Source organism: Haliotis rubra, unplaced genomic scaffold, assembly GCF_003918875.1.
Source record: "Haliotis rubra isolate DU_JTF1 unplaced genomic scaffold, ASM391887v1 Scf69, whole genome shotgun sequence".
Classification (NCBI taxonomy): domain Eukaryota; kingdom Metazoa; phylum Mollusca; class Gastropoda; order Lepetellida; family Haliotidae; genus Haliotis; species Haliotis rubra.
In genome coordinates this window covers 62,161-85,995 of record NW_025767401.1, presented here as the reverse complement: position 1 = coordinate 85,995, position 23,835 = coordinate 62,161, and the positions used below count along the sequence as shown (strand labels likewise).

General features: G+C 36.6%; 1 protein-coding gene across 1 annotated transcript; it reads left to right on the top strand.

The window, feature by feature from the left end:
• Positions 1-1,890: 1,890 nt before the first annotated feature.
• LOC124258304 (glycerol-3-phosphate acyltransferase 4-like) lies at positions 1,891-23,593 on the top strand. Its single transcript, XM_046692380.1, has 14 exons — positions 1,891-2,055; positions 10,988-11,093; positions 11,351-11,496; positions 11,792-11,892; positions 12,238-12,303; positions 13,465-13,539; positions 14,972-15,061; positions 15,497-15,587; positions 16,780-16,895; positions 17,017-17,072; positions 17,641-17,726; positions 19,984-20,112; positions 20,740-20,819; positions 22,262-23,593. The coding sequence occupies exons 1-14, from the start codon at positions 1,909-1,911 to the stop codon at positions 22,347-22,349; spliced, it is 1,377 nt and encodes a 458-aa protein (XP_046548336.1). The 5' UTR covers positions 1,891-1,908; the 3' UTR covers positions 22,350-23,593.
• Positions 23,594-23,835: the final 242 nt, after the last annotated feature.

Here is a 23,835-nt window from a genome sequence, read left to right as displayed (position 1 = left end):
TAACTTTGTACAGTCAACCGGGTGTTTGGTAAGTCTTCACCAGAATACATCATGACGTATCATCTATGTTTTACTTTTGCAACATTTGCTGCTTGCCTAAACCTAGTAATGGTATTCATGACTAAATAGAGTTTTAAAAATCTCAACCTCTCACCGCGGAATCTCGTGTAGACTCCTTGTATACAACGTTATCACTTCGCCATCCATCTCTTTTTATTTTAATTCAGCATAAATGTAAAAGATCACAACAAATATAGATCATAAAAATATTATTGCTTGCAGTTATTTTCGGTAACCGATCCTACGAGTGTATATAGAATTGTACTCCTATGTAAATGAAATGTAAAAGTCATTTATTGATTCTACATGCATCTTACGTGAAATACTTATCAATTCCTGCGTGTTTTTATGACACTGGTGGACTTATTGTCCCTTTGGCATTCGCGAAACTATTAATGAAGGGTTCGACTCCTAGATTTCCAAGGGTCGTGGTTCCTGGTTTGGCAAATCCGTGTCTGTGCTGTAAATTTCACCAAAAGTGCACACGTCTTGGATCTGCTTCACCCCAGACGTTCCTCCGACATAAAGATAGCACACCGTGATAATAATGTTCAAAGCGGCCTATGAGTGAGTGAGTGAGTTTGGTTTTACGCCAGTTTTAGCAATATTGCAGCAATATCACGGCGGGGGACACCAGAAATGGGCTTCACACATTACGCCCATGTGGGGAATCGAACCGACGTGACGAGCGGACGCTTTAACCACTAGGCTACCCCACCGCCCCCCTATGACAGACTAATACTTTACCATGATCATATGTATTCCAAAGCCTAGACTAGATGATAGTCTGTCATACAGACCCTGAAGCAAACATATCCAAGAAAGCCCACGCAAGTCTAGAAAACATGGCAAGTCTAGATTTCCACAGCTTCAGGACTGTTGAAGAAAGTCTCAGGGCTCCTTTTCATTATATTTTATTGGGTTTTTATAATGAACTGTTTTTCTGTAAAAATAAGTTCATTTCGAAGACTAGATGTTTGTCTAACTAGATGATAGAAGGGGAGAGTAGAAACTTTGGAAACTGAGGAGGTGAAACAGCGATACTCGGGAAATGACTGTTGTTAAAAGCTCAGTATGGCGTGCATCGTCCGTTATATTTGGGGATGATGAATTTGGCGTAACAACTGTCATTATCATTCACCAGCCGAGTTTGATATACTAGAAAATGTATGTTCCCATAATCTCTATAGATGACACGTCATATTAATCAAATTTAGTGGCAAAAATTGTGAATATGACAACATATGTAAGTATATTGAAAGTGAAATGAATACCGAAATAAGGCTTAATTGCGAAAATACTGACATGCCTTCAGCGATATTCAAAGAAAATAACATAGCAACTCATCAATTTCATGCTTAAATGGTTTCAGCTGCGTTCACGAAGAAACGTTAACATGAACACGTCGATTTGTCACTGACAAAATGCTGCCCATCCCCTAACTCACTCAACAAAGTAAAGAATAAAGGTTTTTATTTATATGCAGAAAGTAAATACGAACTAATATTGTTGTCCAATAACAATAACACACAATAAGTTATGTGTGGGCGAAAATGCTACTCTTATGTTGACACGTAAATCATATTTCATACACCATTCCTAAATTTGTACTTTTGACTGGGCACTGTCTAGTATAGCGGTTGCGTAAACTTGCACTTTTGTTTTTCTTGTCAACATTTGAATTCGATGATAACGATCAAGGGGGCCCAATAAAGATAACTGTAACGTAACTTAAATGTAATACTAAATAAGTAAAGTAATCAGTTATTAATAAACACAATGCAAAAGGTCACAAAATGACCTTTGATATGTCCTTGCCCTTCAGTCACCATTTTGAGAAATGGAAGGATGGAGGAACAACTACTAATCACATTGATCTCTCTGTTTTTCTTTCCGGTCGTCAGTGTCCTGCTCTTGGTCATCATCCTAGCCTCACTGGGCAAGTCTCTTGGAATAAGGAAGCGATATGTGCAGTTCTTACTCCGTGTTTTCGAGGTAATTAAGACTTTACGCTGCTTATTACAGCAGACGACACGTGCTCGTGTGACAGGTACCCTGGTGACAGTTTTAGGGCATGACCGGCGTGTGGGGGGCCAGTGGCTTTACCGTGATAGCACCAGTGTTTGTAGACGGGGTTACTGAACTTACTGCATTCACTGAGAGTAACTGTTTTGTCAAGTTCAGATATCAAATCAGTGAAGGTGAAAAACTGTAACATTTCATAATTTTTGTAGCGCTGTCATTTTACATTGTCATGTAAGAAACACAGGTAACCAAGTAATATTTTTAAAGATTACATTTAATAATATTTAAAAATGTCGCCTTATTTGATGTCCTATTCTCTGTAACTGCACCCATCCATTTGCCGCAACAATCAGCTGATAATCATTCATTTACAATTCTGGGGCCTGTTTAAGATGCTTTGAATTATAAGAATCTTATATTGTTTCTGTGAAAATGTTGACATCCTATAAAGATTCTTATGTTAATAGAATCCTTGTTTTCCATGGTGTTATTTTAAAGTTATTGTGCACTAGAACTTTAGAGATGTCCAGTTGATTACTTTTTCACACAGGTTGTTTCTTCACTGTGATGGCAAATCTGTTCAGTTTCAGATTGAGCTGTTATATATTTACCACCATCAATACTAAGCAGGTGGTGTGCACTTTGTTACTCCATCACTTGTGAATACATGTGCTCACTATGACTGAAGGAGTCTTTTTCTGCACAACTAATATTTCCGTTTAGTATACTCAAAAGTATTGCGTAAAATTGTTGTACAAGATGAACCCACTATATCAGTACATGATGATGCCTGTCTTCATTTTTATGTTAATTAGAGGAGATTGTTTTCAAGACACAGAAGAACTTTTTCAGAGCATGAACTTTGTGCGATCAGTACCATTGTATCCTAATAAAACAATGTATAGTGCGCACATGTTCAGAAAGATACCCAAAATGGTGATATGTGGTACTGTGCAGAGAGCTCAGGTCAGAAATCAGCTTAAGTTAAGCATCGGTGGGCGTGGAGAGTCTTTAGATGGGTGATCGTGTTTGGCCGCTTGACTCCTGAGAGTTTCTAGGACTTAAAGTCCTGCCCCACAACAAAGCACATGTGATACATGTGGTCTCACCTTAGGCAAGTGAGTTTGTTCAAACTTACTTCTGTTCACCCAGCAGAAAATGGGTACCCGTCGGGATGTCATGTGACTGTAACCTAGTGTCTAACAGGCAGCTTGGGTTATTTGGGGTAATAATGTGTTGAAGCGCTTTGAGCATACCAACATGGCGTGGGGACAGCGTAATATAAATGCCATTGTTATTATTTGAGATCCCTCACTCACTTTTCTCTTATGAACCATGAACTTTGTTTAAGTTTAGTTCATTTGCTAGAAATAGCAACTACTCTCAGAGCTCCAGATAAGATTTAGCTCATGTGGGTACTGTACCCACTGTATTTTTTAGGAGTGGGTATTATGAATGTTGAGTGGGTATTTCATTTTCCGTTACCCACTGCTTTCAAATATGTGCGTATTTCAGTCACTTTATTCACCTAAGTATTACGTCATTGAGTAAGTTTACTAAGCAGGTATGTTCTGCCTTATGTCATACCTAATCAAAACCAACTTAAATATAATGGAAATTATTTCATAAAAAACACTCATCCTATACTGACATTACAACACTTGTCCTATACTAACAGTACAACTTGATAGCAATCGATGTCTTTTTCATTATGCAAGTGATTTTTATAAATATATTCCGTACGCATTTGTTTGAAACTTTTTGCAGTATCTAACATTTTAAATGCGTAATTGGTGCGCAACAATTATTTTTCAGTGAGTAATTCTATGCGTATTTTACCCGGATACGCAGCTTATCTGGGCCTCTGTACTCTTAAGAACTACTGTACTGTATAAGTACAGGGGTGATGTGCCTTCTATGGATAAACCTGTAAAGTACTAAAAATTAAGGCTGTATGATTCACTCACATCTTTGGTGAATCAAACCGTATCCATTCATGAATACAATTAGTTATTCACGGAGGTGTATTAAGGAGTGTTTCACTAAATATATTGAAAAATACATCAGAATAAGTACTTCAGCTGAAGATAATTTGCCTATGAAAGTATTGTTTTTAGGTAGCATGGTGCTAGTTTAGAAGGGGCTGTAAGGGGTGTTTTACCAGTGTTCACGAATAGCATCTGACCCTCTGATAAATCCGGCAGATTCGCCAACGGTCAGAAGTCTACAACCCGCCGGCCCCAGTGTCTGACTGTATATTTCACAAATGACTTTGACTGAAGTTGTTTTATGTGACATGTGACACTTGTTTGCTGTTTATAAATCTTATGTTTGTTAATAATTTCAATGTCAATTATAAGAAATATTAAATCTGAAATGTGTGTTTAATTTTATTCCATGGGTCCTGTGCATTTTCAATGGGTCAGACAGTCATCTGAAACTTACAGGACCCAATGTCCTGTGACTTTGAAACACCATTCCTGAACACTGTATTACTGGTACCTATTTCCTTGTGCCTTGTTTGAAATGGAGTTGTATCTACGTGTAACCGGGATAAAGAACTTCACGAATCTGTTGTGTGTTCAGTAATGACAAATTTCAATTCATGTTTTAGTTTTCACAGTTGACCCTCAATAACTTTTAGATTGCTAATAGCAAGTATTTTACACAATGGTAATTATGTTTGACCAGCAAACAACAGCTCGCATACAATATGTATTTTTAAAAATGAAACATTCCATGTTGCCCCCAGTAGTGGTGGTCCGATTAATTGAAATAATCGAAGATTGGTCGCAGTGACTAAACGACCAAGCAATCGATCATGTTTTCTCATTATCGAACACAAACAATTCTGGAAAACTTTTTGCATTGACTAAATTTTTCACACGGTTGGTTTTGTCAGTTACATTTCATGAGCACTACAAGCTCGTTCCAAGTCATGATTGAATTGATCTTAAAGACCAAAAAAAAATTATGTTTCTTACATACAAGTCATCCTTTAAAGATGTGTAATTTGCACAAAGAAAACCCAAAATAAATATATGTTTTTGTGCAAACAAAAATAACCAGGAAAATTTCATAAATGACGCTAACCAATTATTTTCGATGATTGATCGGTTGTAATGAACCAATCATCAATTATGAGATTTTAGCCAATTCCCAACACTAGCCCCCAACAACCTGTGCTTGTCATAAGATGTGACCAAGTGGGTTGAATGGACAGGTGTGGGTGACTAAAGTTGATAGTGTGTCATTGGACCTTGAAGATAGGGATCATTGCTCCTAATATCACAGATATCAATGACTGGATTGTCTGGTCCAGACTCTATTATTTACAGGCCATTGTCATATTTTGTTGAGCGTGTCTTTCAACAACAAGCACACACACACATCAGATGCACTGAAAAATATATGTAAACAATTGAGTATGCCAATATAAGGGGAAAATGGTGTCATTCAGGTATGCTCCTGTAGAGTTCACAATTCAAAATATAATCTGTGAGGTCCTTGTCATTATTCCAGTGTTAAAACCAGTGGTCCACCTTGATAAAAAAACTATAGAAGAGAACACTCTTAGACCCCATAATTTCAAACATTTTTTTAAATCTGAGGAGCCCTTGAAGCCAAATATTCAGCATGACATAACAGATATGAAAGGGCTGTGATGAGGACATCTTGACCTACATGTTTTGAATGCTGCACTTGTTTGTAATCAAAAACAAAAGTATTGGCACACCTGTCATTACCCTATTTCCTGTTGAAAAATATAAATCAGTTCATCCTTTGATGAGAGTAGAGAAGTGTGAAAACTAAAGCACCCCAGGAAGTCCATTGATTACAAACATTCACCATGACAATGCGACATGAATTGATATGGTAATCTGTTGCATTAGAAACTGCAGATTTTGTCGATTTGGTTCACTGTAGCAAGTAAATAGTGATTACATTCAAATTTGAAGCAATCAGATTATGTGTGGCATTATGTAAGGGCACAGTTATCAGCATGTAGATAAATATGTCTAGACATTTGTCTGTGCCTTAACCTGTCTGTCACTTGACAACATTTACATTAGATCATCATGTTAATGTACAGACTTTCTTTAGATAAAATTTACAAGACCAAAACAAATTTCACTTGACTCAATTTCATAACTAATGGTTAAAATGAAGGACTGAGACAGACAGGCAGTGATGATGGAGGTGTCTACAATCATATTACTGTCACTTATCAGATCAAGATTAGATTATAGACCAGAAAAGATCATTTGTCTGCCTTTACTGTTATTTTTGAACCATCAGCAAATCCTGCTCCATATTTGCTGAGTTATAATAGATTCAAATCACATGCTGGCACTAATGGCATTGGTAGAAAACATTGGCAGAGTCTAAAATTATAGGGGAGGTTGGGATGACTACAGGAGTTCAGTTGTTTCTATAATATTGGAAATTGGAATCTGAAGATGATCTATGTGTTTGATTATGTGTTTGATGTTCAACTGTTGTGAATCAACAGCTAAGAAAAGTACCCCTTCATGTTCATGCTTAATTTGATATGTGAATAAGTAATTGGGCAAGCTGTCATATACTAGTTGGTTGCGTGAAATAACTAGTTCTGATAGCAAATGTGTCAGTCAAGATATTCACTAGCCTCGGACTAATGAACCAAGAGCCATACCTGCCCCTGTTTGAGCAAGGTATCACATTGATGGAATATTCCATGCTCAGGCTGTCTACAACCCATTGATAACAATGTGGTTATCTAAGTGGTTAAAGTGTTCGCTCGTCACATGTTCGATTCCCCACATGGGTACAATGTGTGAAGCTCATTTCTGGTGTCCCCCACCATGATGTTGCTGGAATATTGGTAAATGCAGCATAAAACTAAACTTACTCACTTCTTTACTAAGGTGTAGGGTCGGCTATTGATATTGATCCGTTTGAACCAATCATTAAGTTTTTATTGGTGAAAAAAGTAAACTTACAAAAAAAAAAAAAAATTTGATTGTTGTTTGCCCCATATACACTTCATCAATTGCCCCCCCCAAAAAAAACAACAACAAAACAAACAAAAAACAAACAACAACAAAAACATTTTCTTTAGTATTTAATAGGAATACTACTTTGACTGGTGATTTTTATTTTTTATTGTTTTCCATCCTGCCTGTTTTTTCTGTGGGAAAAAAATCTGTAAAACAAGAAATGAAATTCATCTGGCCTAAACAGAACAGCTAAAGGATATCAGGGAACACACGGATAGCCTCAAAAGTTCTAGTTTGAAATATTTTCATTATCACTGTCACTGTCACTGTCACTGTCACTGTCAACTGAAATAACAATTTGACTGACTGTTGCATGATGTAAGCCATCGTTTCCCCAATAAGAACAGTAGAGGACGTGATGAAGCTTCAGTTTTGGTCTCAGCTTTGTCAATGCACTTGGCCCAAGTGTTTTTACCAATGTTGTCTAAACTATTTCTGACCAGTTTCCCCACATCTGACAATTTGAATGTTGTATCGCTTTTGCCAACATCATACTTCACAATGCAACAGACAAGTTCTGTAGGGTTCAGGTAAAAATGGGTGGTAGTCTCAGGACCTCGTATCCATGTGATTGCAGGGCAATTTCTACACAGGTTTGGTTCTCATAGTAGGAAATGGAATGTCAAATGACTCAAGCCAAGCTATCATGTCGTCCTTTCTGGAATTTGATGTTGGTGCCCTTCTGTTTTGGTCTAGTGCACTGTGATAGGGAGCATTGTCCATAACGATCAACGATATTGGAGGTAGAACCAGAGGTAGTTGTTTCTCCACCTATTCCAGAAAGACTTGATTGTTCATTTCATTTATATCCGTTCTGTTTACATTTGACACAAAATATCAAAGCACATCCTGTAAGAAATCCTTTACTTTTACATCAGTCTCTCTGACTCTCTCACCTTCATCTAAAGATAGTTTATGTGAGGTTTTCACATCTGACGATCCCCACTGATGTTGCACAGTATGACATGCATTGACCCATGTTTCATCCAGGTAAATCACCTCATATCCCTGTTTCCGCTTCATGCATTTGGTTCGCAGGTAATATTTTCTTGGAGACACTACATTCTTGATTCTTATAACACATGCCTGCTGTTGCCGACACTTTTCTTATATTTGTATTCAAAACGGTGCAAATATTTCCAGAAGCAGTGCTTTGACACAATTAAATAATGCTCAGTTACCATGTATTTCTTCAACAGATGCAAAGATATGAACTTGTTGAATTCCTGGACTCTTTCTAACATAAGTACTTCATTTTACATTCAGAAAGGCTTTGAAACGCTGCTGCACGTTTCAGGTATTTTGAAAATGCAAAATAGGGTCTTCCTCTTTCCCCTTCCAACTTGCAACAATCATAAACAACAGTCCTTAAAACACCATTGTGAAAGAAACTTTCTTCTCCTTCATGCACATGTATGAAATTATAGTGACAATTTGGTATGAGCAATTGTAGGGGTGACTGTTGAGGGGGAAACAACATTGTGATAGCGATAGTCTGTTGCAACATACTATCGTGATAGCAATAGTCTATTGAGTCCAACTATTGCAATACTATGGCAATAGTTTTTTTCTCCTTGAATTGCCACATTTGAAGTCATTTCCCAAATGAATGTATAGTTTATATGAAATACAAATTAGTTGAAGTAGTTTCAGTCTCTTTTAATAACTGACAAGAAAGTTGAAACCCAGATCAAGTAAACAGTTGAAACATAAACATATTGTTATTCACATTTTCAAACTCCGAGATGCATGACATGTTTGCCGCCATGTTAGTTTAAGAGGTAAAAGGGACGCATAACTCTAAAACAAAGTGAATGAGTCTGGTACTTCCTGTATTTTGCGCTGCGCATTTATCAATGGAAGTCGATTACTAAACTATTGATAGTCACAGATACTATCAATGCACTGATAGCTTTTCGGCTCTACTATCGATTAATTGCTATTGGAGACTCTTCATTTGCAATCAATCGATAGTACGATGCATCTTTACAGCTTTATACAATTGACTAACTTTCATGCCATTTGAGACAATTTGTTGCTTTTTAATGTATATTTAATTCATCGGTACGGTTTTTCTGCAAATGGACTATAAATATAGACTGATTATCGATAAATATCTTAGTGAGTGTTGACAATGTATGCATAGATTACAAACAAAACTGTGTGCTGAACATAATTTGGAAGCCGCCCATAAATAAGACGTGCATTTTGTAATAAATTAACACTATATTTCATAACAATAGTTCTAGTACGATATTATCAGTGCAGAGGTACAGATAATCTGCGTATCTGTGTAAATTACACAAAGATCTATATGAAAACCAGGGCTCCAGATAAGAGCGTATGTACGGATAAAAAATATGCAAGATACGGTAGGAAATAATTTTGAAAGCGTAGCAGATACGCACCACAGCAATGGTGTACGGTCTTAGAATCATTTACAGACATATTTATCTGAAAAAAGTATTGTTTTATTGCTTATTGACCTGTTTACACAAAAGTAGCTATGTTGTGGTGCATATATGAAACGAAACACAAGATTACTGATACTCCATTAATTTCCATTCAGTACTCTAAATGTACTCTTAAGGTTTTCCAGTACTCCTTTTTTGAATACATAAGGAGTACGTACTCCTGATCATGAAAAAATATCTGGAGCCCTGGAAAACTCCATTCCTATTAAGTCTATTGCGTACAAGTACGCTTGAATTTTTGTAAATACTCAATGAATGTGATCTTACATGCGTACACACAAAAATGTCAAATCTTAGCTTGCGTACCAGTGGATAGATAAATAACTGAAGGGGTTCTATTTCAGGACATGAACTTGACAACTTGCAGTCTTTTTTATCGTTTCTCATATTACAGATCAAATATAAATAACAAACAGTAACATTTAAACTTTATTATATTTTTACACTTAATGGAAAATGGCAAAATACCCAATTGAGTTTGAGTGAGGTGAGTACAATTTATATGGTTACTCAAAAGAAAATTAGGATACCCAATTGAGATGAACACAAGCGAGTACATAACTCAATGACCCCAAAAGTTATCTGTAGCTCTGATCAATGACACAATTTCATATCGATAATCATTAACAATGTTTCTCATTTCTTTTTATATTTCCGATTATCAATCTCTTTAGCCAGCCGACCCGTAAAGGTCCGGGTTAGAATATTGATCTTCAGTAACCCATGCTTGTCGTAAGAGGCGACTAATGGGATCGTATGGTCAGGCTTGCTGACTTGGTTGACACATCTCATCGGTTCCCAATTCAACAGATCGATGCTCATGCTGTTGATCACTGGATTGTCTGGTCCAGACTCGATTATTTACAAACCGCCACCATATAGCTGGAATATTGCTGAGTGTGGCGTAAAACTTAACTCACTCGCTCACTTTAGCCAACCCTACTAAAGAAATGTGGTCATTGGTCCATGTCAAGAAAGTCACCTTCATCACACTATTTACAGTTCTGGTGGTGTTCTCCAAACTGTGAAACAGAAACTAGACATGCCATGTGCTGTGAGCAGGGTGATACCTGGACCTACCAAAACTAGGGGTCCATATGATGTTCCTGTAAAAAAGTGATGTGGTGTTTTGTACTGAGCTGTAAAATTTGGTAATTATTTGGATTGAATGAACCTTATATTTCTTGTGAAGAATTTGGTATGGAGACTATCATTTTGAAGCAATAGATATTGTTTCTGCATCCATTTTGTACATTTGTGCGTACTGAACTCCTATTTCTGTGTCTTGTAAAAGCCTGTGTGACGAATGATATTATCATGATATTGGACATCAAGAGATTGTAAGAGATTATGTCATCTGCAACACTGACATGAAACTTGCTATTTCAGTTTGGGCGGGTGAAGATAGCTCACTACAAGTCCACTCAAGCAGAGGAGGAGGAGGAAAAGTTGGATGATGAAGTCATTGTGGATAATTCAAGTGTCAATGAAAATGGTAACAACTGATATACCTTATTTTTAGTTTAAACCTTTTGGACAAAAAATATATAATTAAAACATTGCTTCCAGATGTTCTAGTTTATCATGCTTATTAAGTACCAAATAGTCTATTTTATGTTCATGTTTTCTTGATGTTGTGAGTGTTAATATGAGTGCTTAAACCTTCATGCAGGAAACATGCATCTTTTGTGATACAGTTGATGTTTATGTGATATTTTTGGCTGCAGTTTGTTTATTGTTGCTATATTTCAGGACAGACAAACTTAATCAAAAGGGACATTACCTTATCAGCAACCCAAGGATTTATTATTCCTGACAGTTACATCCCAAGTGTGGATGAAATCAAGAAGGAGTTCCATCTTGCAGATACAATGTACTTCGCAAAATGTGGCATGGAGGTAAGATGAAAGGCTTGAATAACAGCTAATATGTATGATGGACAACCATGGAAATGTGTAGGGGGATGGTGGCTGTCTGTGATGGGCCAAGTGATCTTTGCTGGGAATAGATTCAGTTCACGCTAAGTAAATTTCAAACATTTTCTCTCTATGTGGGTGGTTGTCTGATACTTGACAACATGTTCTCTGTTATGTCAGCTGTGATTGGAACATATTGCTGTCACTTACTGCCTTTTGAAATTGATTTGGTTGTGGCCATATTTCATGTTTTACTAATTGTAATGATTAATTTTAGGCTATCATTGAAGATGAGGTAACAAAGCGTTTTTCGGCAGAAGAATTGAACTCATGGAATTTGTTATCCAGATCCAACATATCAGGGTACCATTTCATAAGGTGAGCTATTTGACTAATCATGTTTATAGACAAGGTAAAAAATGTAATTAAGATCTCATGTGTTCTGCACTATAGTTTATTTTTGAGTGTGTGTGGTATCTTACATGATGTATAAACTATGCAAGTGTTTAAATTTTGTAGCTGTATTGTGTAAGGTTGCCCATTGGCTTTTTCAGCTGTAAAGTATTTGGAATAACTAAGCTTGACAATGTCAAACAGTCACTTAATTTACAACAGATCTTTTGACACACTGCTACATTGGTGTTGAGATGATGGCATGTCATGAAACCCGAATCATTGTTGTATATCTTTCATCAAGTAATAATGCAACATGCTCTGTTTCAGTTTCCGACTGACCTTTTTGTGGTGTGTTGGATTTTTAGTTCGATATTTTGTCCTGTTTCCTTTTAGGTAAGAAATAAAACTCCTTTTTGTTTGATAGCATTGATGCTGCATATTTGACAGATATCACATTGTTTTATTTATCATCCCAAACAGGCTTCCACAAAAGATATTGTTGAAGGGAAATTAAGCAATGTCTCATTACACTGCATGACAATGTAATGCCAGCTATTGTGATATCATCAGTTGCCATGATGCTACAATCACATGACAACTCTAACCTCAATTTACACTCAAGCCACGAGTTTTTACTGTCTGGAAAGTTGGAATAATGTTTTGGGATGGGAAATAGAATCAACCCCCTCTTGTCTTTTGATTTCAAATATTTTGTCTTGGGTGTATTTAAAAGAAATTCTATTGTTGTTTACTTGTAATTTAAATCCTGTAAATGACATTAAGATAATTTACATTTGGAAAGCTAGAACTTTGTGTGTCACAGGCTATCTTTGTTTGGATGCCTTTGGTCTCCACACACCAATGTCATGAAGCTGAACTAAACTACCTTAGGAGCATTATGCAAACTAAATATGTTCTGTTTATTATTCCTTGCAACACGTTTTGTGGGGGTATTAAAATGACTGTCCATCTGTCTATGCACATTCGTCTTTTCCGGAGAAGAACTTTAAAACCTTTCAATATTTCTTCACCGAAGTTGGCACATAGATAGGTCTAGTGGTGAACAGGTGACTTTTAGTAGTTTTGGAATTCTGAATGAAACATTTTTTGAGTTTCCGTGGCAACAAGTTTGGCTTCAACTGAATTTGGTGGTTAAAACTTAACTTGAAAACCTGTCAATACTCTCCTTCCACTTACGTTATATATACATGCCAAAACATTTGACATAATCATGACTTGTAGACATGTTCATGAAGAGTATTTTGCCATTGTGGGGGATATTAATGACTTTGTCTTCTTGTATTATAGTTATATGATTTTATGTTTTTGTTGTTTAGAATGTTTCAAATCTCATGCAGTTGTTATTGAAAACGACACAAAGTACATGTTGGTGAGATTAATGTTATAGTAGTTCATATAAATGAGATATGACCATAAGAAGATTGTTTCATTTTTTCTTATGGTGTTAAGATTGATTTATGATGTTTAAGCATTGTTGAATGTTTAAAATGACATTCTTCCATGTGCCCTCTGATGTATATACATGTATTACAGATTGATCATAGCAGTGCTAGGCGTGGGATGGCTCATCATATGTACAGCATTTATCGGCTATCTACCTGAAGGAAGGTGAGAAAAAATATTTACATCCTCTTGTGCACATTCACAAACATCATCTTAAAGCAGTTTTTTAAAATATGTATAGGCTTTCCCTTTGGATCAAAGCTATATTGTGTTTATTGATTAGAAAACATTCCAGTACATATTTTTTCAATTGATTTCAAGCATTTAAAAGTAAAATTTGATTAAAGTGTGCTAACAAGACAAAGCCATATCATGTTTTTGTGATGACAGACTGTGTTGTGAAATGTCCTGGCTGGTAGAAGGAAGTAATAAGATCAGACAGGCATGAGAGAAGGGTACAGTCTGGTAATGTTATGTATTGTGTGGCATCTGTCTTGGGGTGAATACACTAGTAAATATATGTATAAATATTGTAAGTGTAATGCTTTTCCTTTATTAAGAATGTACATGTTTATACTTCTTAATGATGATAAAATTTTCCAAGTTTGACCAGGAAATGATGTAGAGTTTTTCATCAAACCAAGGCCTGGGTATATTTCCTTACATGAGTACAATGTGTGAACTCCATGACTAATGTTCCTTTGGTGTGATATGGGTGGAGTATATTTCTAAGGCTCTACTTTCTCACTAAGAAGTGCATATATTTAATCGTCATTCCACAACAGATATCCAATCAATATTCCTGATGATTAATTAATGTGATGTAAAAGTGTTACATTGTAGCGGTATATTCTAAAGTGTTGACTCAGATATTAATACTACCTTATCTCTGTTGTTGATGACAGATTTATCACTGATACCTATTTGCCTACAAGCTCTGGAAAATCTTTGTATGTATTGTAATACTCATTGGTATAATACCGTCAATACTACTTTTATTAATGGGTACAATGTGTGAAGCCCATTTCTGGTGTCCCCCTCCGTGATATTCCAGGAATATTGCTAAAAGCGGCTTATAACCAAACTAACTCACTCACTCACTGCTTGTATTAACGTCTGTTATTTTTTACAAGAAGGAAGCCATGGTAACAGGTTAATAGATTTTTTATACCCCCGGCATGTAATGCGGGGGGATATAGTCGACGCCTCGTCCCTCTGTCCGTCCATCCGTCCGTAATCATTTTGTTTCCAGAGCATAACTCCAAAACCGTTCAATATTTTTCAACAAAAATTGGTAGAAATATCAAACAGAACCTAAGGTGGTGCCTTTTGCTATTAACAGATGTTTGTCATTTTTATATTTCTCGGTTTCCATGGAAACGTTTTGGACTTAGTCTTAAAGGGGGGGTGGGCTTCGTTTCCGGAGCACAACTCGAAAAGCGTTTAGTATCTTTCAACAGAACTTGGCAGATATATTAGGCAAATTTTGAAATGGTGCGTTTTGCTATTTACAGATTTTTGGCATTCATAATTCTCATGATTTCCATGAAAATGATTTGGACTTGTCAACAGTGTAATATTGCATCATATATTTCAGATCGAAGAGGGCATTAAATGAATATGTAATGCTCATGTGCTTCCGGATTTTAGCCCGAGCCTGTTCAGCCATCATTACATTTCATGATGAGTAAGTATCAAATATTGCCTGTCTGAATATTTGTAAATTAAAGGAATCCCTCACCTTTTGTTCAGGCAAGAAAATAATCCCTACCTCTAATTCTTATCTTATATTTGTATAAAATATATTCCACAGAGCCTGTCAACTCTAACAACATTGAACAGATACAGGGAAATATCCCCTGTATGTAAACAACTTTTATCCTGTGAACAGTGATACAAATGTTATTAGTAATGTCGATGTAAAATTTTGTGTTCAACAAACTTATTTTTGAAGGTCACTTTCAGATTGTTAACCAAGCTTTGGCTGTGGGTCTGATTTGAGAGTATATTTCTCTGTAGCGGTTAGATGGGACATAAACTGACACTATAGTTTAATGTAACCTCATGTTCACCTGTTCATTGCAATGTTTTTCATTTATTTTTATTCTGATTTCGTCATCAGAGGCAATCGGTCCAGGAATGGTATCTGTGTTGCCAATCACACCTCCCCCATCGATGTCATCATTATGTCAGTGGATAATTGCTATGCTATGGTATGTGACATTTCAGTTGGTTGTCATGATCATTTACCCATTATAGAAGTTGTTTTAGTGGTGAGTGGTGCATCTGCTCATAAGAATTGTTTGTTTATCACACAAGATGGCCAAGTTAGTTCATCAATTTGGTGTTTGAAATGAATATAGCTCAATTAATTTGTCCTCAAGAGCCATTAGAGACATCTGATTGCACTGTTTCAGTAAATTGCTCCATTAGTTACTGTTACCAGCTGTGACTGCAGTGTGGTGTAGAGGTGTTGGTTCTGATGGACTGGCTCACAGATTGTTTAGCAATGACTTTGATCTCACTGCACCTCAGAAACATATTCTCTGTGGCTGTCTTCTCTTAACTGAATAGGACCATATGTTGTTTGTTTTCAAAATAAAGGGATTCAAATATATAAAGTACTTGCTTCCAAATTAACATTACAATAGTTCAAGTTCATGTGTCAAAAAAGAACATGTATGTTCAATTATTCATGTTTTGTCCATGAAAATATTGAACTTATGTTATTATTTTTTATACCTTTTCTTCAAATGGGTGACGCTTGATATGGAGTTACTGATCCAGTATCATTGTTAACATGTTTAAGTATATTATTAAGATAAGACCCGCGAAGATCCAGGGTAGAATAGATCTTCAGCAACCCATGCTTGCCACAAAAGGCAACTACGCAACGGGATCAGGTGGTCAGGCTCGCTGACTTGGTTGATACATGTCATTGGTTCCCAATTGCGCAGATCGATGCTCATGCTGTTGATGACTGGATTGTCTGGTCCAGACTTGATTATTTACAGACCGCCGCCATATAGCTGGAATATTGCTGAGTGCGGCGTAAAACTAAACTCACTCACTCATTATTAAGATAAAAGCATCTCAAATTCAACATAAAATGTGAAAAGGTACCATCTGGTAATGTTTCTGATAATTGCCTACATTTGTGTAAAAGGGATTTTTTTGTAAGGAAAGTTCCCTCATCGGTTAACATTTGAATGTTGAATAATTATTTTGCATGTTTATTAAAAAAAATTAAACTGTTGGGTCAATATTGGAAGATTCAGAGAATCATTTGAGATTGTATTTCTAACTAAATGAGATCAAGCGTGAATAAAGAAGCCAGAAGCCCATATATATAATGTGAATTAGCCTTACATTTGGTTATTTAGAAATCCCATTTTGTCTCCCCAGATTGGCCAGTCACAAGGAGGCTTGCTGGGAATCCTACAGCGAGCAATGGCCAGAGCCACAGCACATATCTGGTTTGAGAGGTCTGAAGCTAAAGACAGAAATTTAGTTGTTAACAGGTGAGTTGCTGGACTGTTGGACAGGTTGCACATGTAATCTTTCAACAGTTGGTTGAAGATATTCCTTGCTAAGCTATGCCATTACACCATTGTGCATATGTATGTGTGGTTATATTTTCAGGTTACGAGAACATGTACAGGATAAAGATAAACTCCCTATCTTAATATTTCCAGAAGGTACTTGTATACTTCACTTTGTTTAATAGATACAGTATTAAACATGTACAGATGCATAAAGACATCTTGACATTCCTATCTGCAATTTATTGCTAAAAACAGCTGAAAACCACTTGTTCACGCTTGATGTACACTAATATGAGATAGCATGACATGATGGTAATGTTGATATTTACCTTTTGCATTAATAAAAAGATGAATAATAGCTTATGATAAATGTTCTCTGTATGTTAAGAGCTGCAAAGTTATGAGGTTGTAACCAAGTGTATGAATGTTTTGACCAATCCAATGTCACATGGGAAGGGACATCACAATTTATAACAGCATCACTTTTCTACTACTCATCTCCCATTCAAATTATTAGTCATCTTATACACACAGGAACATACATACATAATCTCTGTAAATGTTAATGACCAAAAATATGCCCTAGCAATGAACTGTGTGTTTATATATTTTTATGACTCTCTTTCACATTCTCCTTCAAATTAAGAGCTGTCTCCTTTTAATATTTGCAATGTGGTTTCATTACTGTTCTTGACTGGTTTGTTTTTATTTTTTTATCCAGGTACTTGCATTAATAACACTTCTGTTATGATGTTTAAAAAGGGAAGCTTTGAAGTTGGAACAACAATATACCCAGTAGCTATAAAAGTAAGGGATTTACCTACATGTGTTTTATGTTTGTCTCATACACACAATAACCAGTGCAAGTGTAACGATATATTGAACTATTAACCTTGGATAGCACTCTCACAATAGGAATTGTTACATTGTTAATAAGTTTGTTAACAGTCTGCATAGAAGTTGATAGCTTCTATAGTTGCATCAATTATAAATAATACATATACAGGGGCACATCCAGGATATTGGAGAAGTGGGGGTGCACATAGATCATGAAGTCCAAACGTTAGGGGGAAATGCTCCTCAGGGAATTTCAGCCCCCTCTGGATCCACCCCTGACATATAACATTAATTTCAAACTTGCCAATGTGGTTTGTTAGAAAGGATTACAACCACTTCAGATTATGGGTAGTTTATTTTAGTTTGAGTACTGACAAGGTGGGAAATGAGCTTGTTTGAAATTGTCAAAAAATGCTTCTTTTTTATCCCCCGCAATGCGTTTTGCGGGGGGTATTAAAATGGACTCCGAGTCCATCCATCCGTCCGTGCACATTTGTCTTTTCCGGAGCAGAACTCGATATACCGTTTGATATTTCTTCACCAAACTTAGCACATACATAGATCTGGTGGTGTACTGGTGCCTTTTGGTAGTTTTGGAATTCTGAATGAAACATTTTTGATGTTTCCATGGCAACAAGTTCGACTTAGAATGAAATTAGTGGTAGTGCTCTTTTCCGGAGCAGAACTCTAAAACCGTTCATTTTTCTTCACCAAACTTGGCACATAGATAGATCTGGTGGTGTACTGGTGCCTTTTGGTAGTTTTGGAATTCTGAATAAACTATTTTTGGCGTTTCCGTGGCAACAAGTTTGACTTAGTCTGAAATTGGTGGTAGTACACTTTTCCAGAGCTGAACTCTAAAACCGTTCACTATTTCTTTACAAAAAAGGCACATAGATTTGTCTGGTGGTGTACTGGTGCCTTTTGGTAGTTTTGGAATTCTGAATAAAATATTTTTGGCATTTCCATGGCAACAAGTTTGACTTAGCCTGAAATTGGTGGTTGTGCTCTTTTCCGGAGCAGAACTCTAAAACCGTTCACTATTTCTTCACCAAACTTGGCACATAGATTGGTCTGGAGGTGTACTGGTGCCTTTTGGTAGTTTTGGAATTCTGAATAAAATATTTTTTGGCATTTCCATGGCAACAAGTTTGACTTAGCCTGAAATTGGTGGTAGTGCTCTTTTCCGGTGCAGGGCCTAGATTTTCGAAGCTCTCTTAGCGCTAAGATAGTCGTAAGTGCCATACATTAACATTAACCTACGACTACCTCAGCGCTAAGAGAGCTTTGAAAATCTAGGCCCTGAACTCTAAAACCGTTCACTATTTCTTCACCAAACTTGGTACACACAGATAGATCTGGTGGTGTACTGGTGCCTTTTGGTAGTTTATGAATTCTGAATAAAATATTCTTGGCTTTTCCGTGGCAACAAGTTTGACTTAGCCTGAAATTGGTGGTAGTGCTCTTTTCCGGTGCAGAACTCTAAAACTGTTCACTATTTCTTCACCAAACTTGGCACACACAGATAGATCTGGTGGTGTACTGGTTCCTTTTTGGTAGTTTTGGAATTCTGAATAAAATATTTTTTGGCATTTCCATGGCAACAAGTTTGACTAAAACAGAAATTAGTGGTAGTGCACTTTTCCGGAGCAGAACTCTAAAACTGTTCATTGTTTCTTCACCAAACTTGGCACATACATAGATCTGGTGGTGTACTGGTGCCTTTTGGTAGTTTTGGATTTCAGAAATAAAATATTTTTGGCATTTCAATGGCAACAAGTTTGACATGGACTGAAATTGGTGGGAGTGCTCCTTTCTGGAGCAGAACTTTAAAAACCTTTCAATACTCTCCTTCCACTTTTCTATATACACACCTAAATATTTGACATAATCATAACTCGTAGACATAATCATGAAGAGTATTTTGCCATTGCGGGGGATATTGATGACTTTGTCTTCTTGTTCCCCTTTTCATTGTGTTGATTTATGTAATTATCAAGCCTTAGTTGGCTTATTAATATCTGAATACAATTTCCATTGTTGACATCATTGCAATACCTCTCTTCATCTTAGTTTGAAAACTTGTTTGATTGAGGCAGACAGAAAGTTCTTCAACATAGTTTCTCTTGAGTGTGATGTCATGTTTTCTGGTACATGCAGTGTTTGGTAATGTTCTGTTTAATCTGTGTCTGCTGTGTATGTAATGTATGTGTCATGTGTTTGGCAGTATGACCCCAGGTTCGGGGATGCTTTCTGGAACAGCAGCAAGCAAGGGATGGTGGCACACCTGATAAGCATCATGACCAGCTGGGCTCTGGTTTGTGATGTGTGGTATCTGCCACCCATGTCCAGAAAAGTAAGTACTGAAAACAAGAAGAATAACAAAATATTTCAGGGGAACAACTGTTTTTATTAGGCTTAATGGGGTGCTACTTCTGGGACGGCCCCCTATAAATGTTTTTGGATATTTTAAGAATGTTGTGATGACATCACATCCATACAATCAACCTGTGTCAAAAACATCTGAGCCTCCATGCCCATTCTTGTCTTTGGCATCATTTGCAGGTGTTCTTCATAACGTAAGAGCTTTTTTCATGTTATTTGCTGTGTTTTCACATGAAGTTTAACTGGATGCAGGCTTTGGAACTGTGGCTTAATGTTTTGGCTGGATGATAACAAGTTAACCCACAGATGACTTCTCTGCTTACTGGTTTATAGTTTGTGAATGCAGTGATTAAGATTGATTATTGTGTCATTAAAGCTTAAAAATTATGCAGTTAAATCCCTTAGCTGTGTAGCTCAGTTGGAATTTATTTTGTCCTGATTATGATCTTTGGTCTGTCAGTACCCTACTCTGGGTTGTATGTGTTTAGTATTTCTGGCCTAAAGTCTGTGAATTCAACTGGTCTTTCCAGCCAACTAAACAGTGGTAGTATTTTTTTTTATGATTTTTAGTGATTATAATTCACATTTCTGATTTCAGGAAAACGAACTTGCAGTTGATTTTGCAAACAGGGTTAAGTCAGAAATAGCAAGCAAAGGAGGATTAGTAGATTTAGAATGGTAAGTACAGGTTCACTACCTACACAGAAATGAATTTCATGATCCATTATGTAATGTTATCAGGACAAACAGTCCTTTACAGGGTACACATTCGGAGATAATGTCTTCAGGCCAGTTCAGACTATGTACATTAGAAGCCATGTAACTCGCCCATGGAACTAGCGGCTGACAAAGCTTCTCCGTGGGCTAAACACATCCGTAACACATGTAATCATTTTATAGACTGGTAGAAAAGCTGAACGTAAGATTATTATCCCCCGCCGCACGTTTAGCTCGAAGCGGGGGATATAGTATTAGGCTCCGTCCGTACGTATGAATTGGAATATCTTAAGAACCGTTCACTAGATTCTTTTCATATTTGGTACCTAGGTTCATCACAGTATAAGAAAGGCCCAAGTCAGGTTTGGTGGCCTTGACTTTCATTTCAAGGTCACAAGGGGACTTTAACGTTTTACCTGCATGTTAAGCGATCTCAAGAACTATTCACTGGATTTTCTTCATATTCAATACCAAGCTTTATCTAGGGAAGGCGCAGGGCCCAGTCGATTTTGGTGACCTTCACATAATTTTCAGGGTCACGACGACACTTTGAAGATTTCAGCATGTCAACCTGAATTGTCAGCCAGATATTTCAAGAACGGTGCGCTGGATTTTCTTCATAGACTTTCAAGACTTGCCTCGAATGTTTTTAAATAAGGAATTTCTTTATTATTAATTTTGCATATTTCATACACTATGACATTCATGTCAAGGTCAAAGTCAGTCTTGAAAATATGTGTGTGTTTGAACAACTAAAGAGCAAGATATCCAGAGAGGTTGACTGGTCATGTTTTTGTTGACATTTACCTTCATCTTAAAATTTCATTACTTTATAAGAAAGATTTGATAATTTGCAGCAGGGGATTTTTCACCTTAGTGACAATGCTTGTTGACATTACAATTGTTTTCATTCCATGACACTCTGCAGTTGTCCTTTAGCTATGTATTCAGAGTTTGAAATCTTTGGTCTGTCAGTACCATACTCTTGCATGTGGATTTCACTGGTATTTCTTGGCTGATTTTATTTCTTCTGAGAAGACTTAACATATTTCACATTGTGATGCTGCCTCATAATTCAGTCTTGAAATTAGAATTTTGTTATGCCCATGGAAATACAAGGTTATGGGATTCAACCGAAGGTAGTTTCTATTTCCTGACTTCTGCTTTCTGCCAAAACCATAAAATTCATATATCCAGGTTTTACCCCTTTCCAACAGATGGACTTACCATTGCATTACACAACAGACTTCCTAAAAGTAAAACTTCACTTGGCTTCCATGGCGATTTGGTTCTTGTTTGCTGGCTCCCATGCATGTGGGTTTTATCAAAGTTGTGAATATCAACTGACAGACCTAAAATACTAGTCTTTTTTATATCTGAACATGCTTGTCTTGTTCCCACAGGGATGGTCAGCTAAAGAGGGTGAGGGCCAAAGCATCATGGAGGGAAAAACAACAAGAAAACTACAGTAAACTGCTGAAAGTGGAGTGAAGACTAGGCTGGAGATGACATGAACGTATAGATGTGTGTTTGTGTGTGTGTGTGTGTGTGTGCATGTAACAAGCTGAATTTACAGGTCTGACAAGCTGCGACTTGTAGAAGAGGTATCTTGTCTAAATATCCCCTAAATATGGCAATGTCACTTTAATATCTTTTATATCCAATGATTATAAATCAGCGAAACGAGTTGCAATAGTGTTGAAATGAGATCCTAGACTATAATGTTACTTCCTACTTAGATTTTGCACTGTGACTGATCAGAAGCTCACAATGTCAACGTATGTTGACAAGAAGATGGAATTTGATTTGAGAAGGTCAGGGTAATGATTTGATACCTGGGTGGTACATACTTCTGTACACCCAGTTGTGTGAGAAATGTTTGAGTATGAAAGTACTGTATCACAAAAATATCGGTAACATTTGTATTTGAAAAACAAAGTATTTCAACTGGTAAACTGAACATAAAATATCTTTGATAACCCGCTATATGACACGAGATTTCAGCCCACATGTTCATATGAGTCTGTGGTTTCGTACAAAGGTTGTACTGCCTCACATTCCAGACTTTCTGTTTATCAAGATATATCTTATGTATAATGCTCTGAGCTGATTGGTTATTTGTATGTATACACTGTCATGTGTGTATAAATGTTTATCACTTATCGAGCAGTAGCACAGCTCCTCAAAAGCAGTTTACATTTCCTGACAACAATATGCTACAGGGAAATTTCCAAATACTCTAGAAAGTAGAAATGCAGGTAGAAAATGATATTAGTGTCTTTTGTTCTGGACTTGATATGTTATTATGTCTTTGTTCAGTTTACTGGTAGGATTCTCTTAAAAATAGCTTTGTTAACACCATACATGTTTGTTTTGACTTGTCGTTACTGATAATGTATGCTGGAAATAGCTGCTTATAGAAATCCCTATTATATCTATAATTTCCTACATGGTCCTGAAGCAGCTGTGAAAACTACCTCCACACAACTATAGTCCCAAGTAGGCAATAACAGAAATCCCGATCAAGTGGCTTGAGTTCTTTATAAGGATTAAGTCCATTTCTGGTGTCCCCTGCCGTGATATTGCTGGAATATTGCTAAAAGCGGCGTAAAAATAAACTAACTCACTCACTCTTTATAAGGAAGCAAATTGATTCTGGAAACTCCAGACTTTAAAGAACCACTAAACTTTGTTTTTTGTTACTCTTTTAACCATTACATATGAAAGATTTGTGGTTAGTCTTATGCGGAACGCCAAATTTATTCTTTAAAAACTTGTGGTTAATTAATACCGAGCGATTAAAAGTGGCCAAAAAGTCGCCTGCTTCCCTCTCGCCCGCCAACGAAACCACAGACAGGTTACGTAACTCTGTCGCCAGAGCACTGCAGTGACGTCATATGAGGAACGATTTTCAGTTAGTTGTATAGAAAATGTGTAGCACGCTCATCATTTTGATGATTTCTCGACATCAACGATG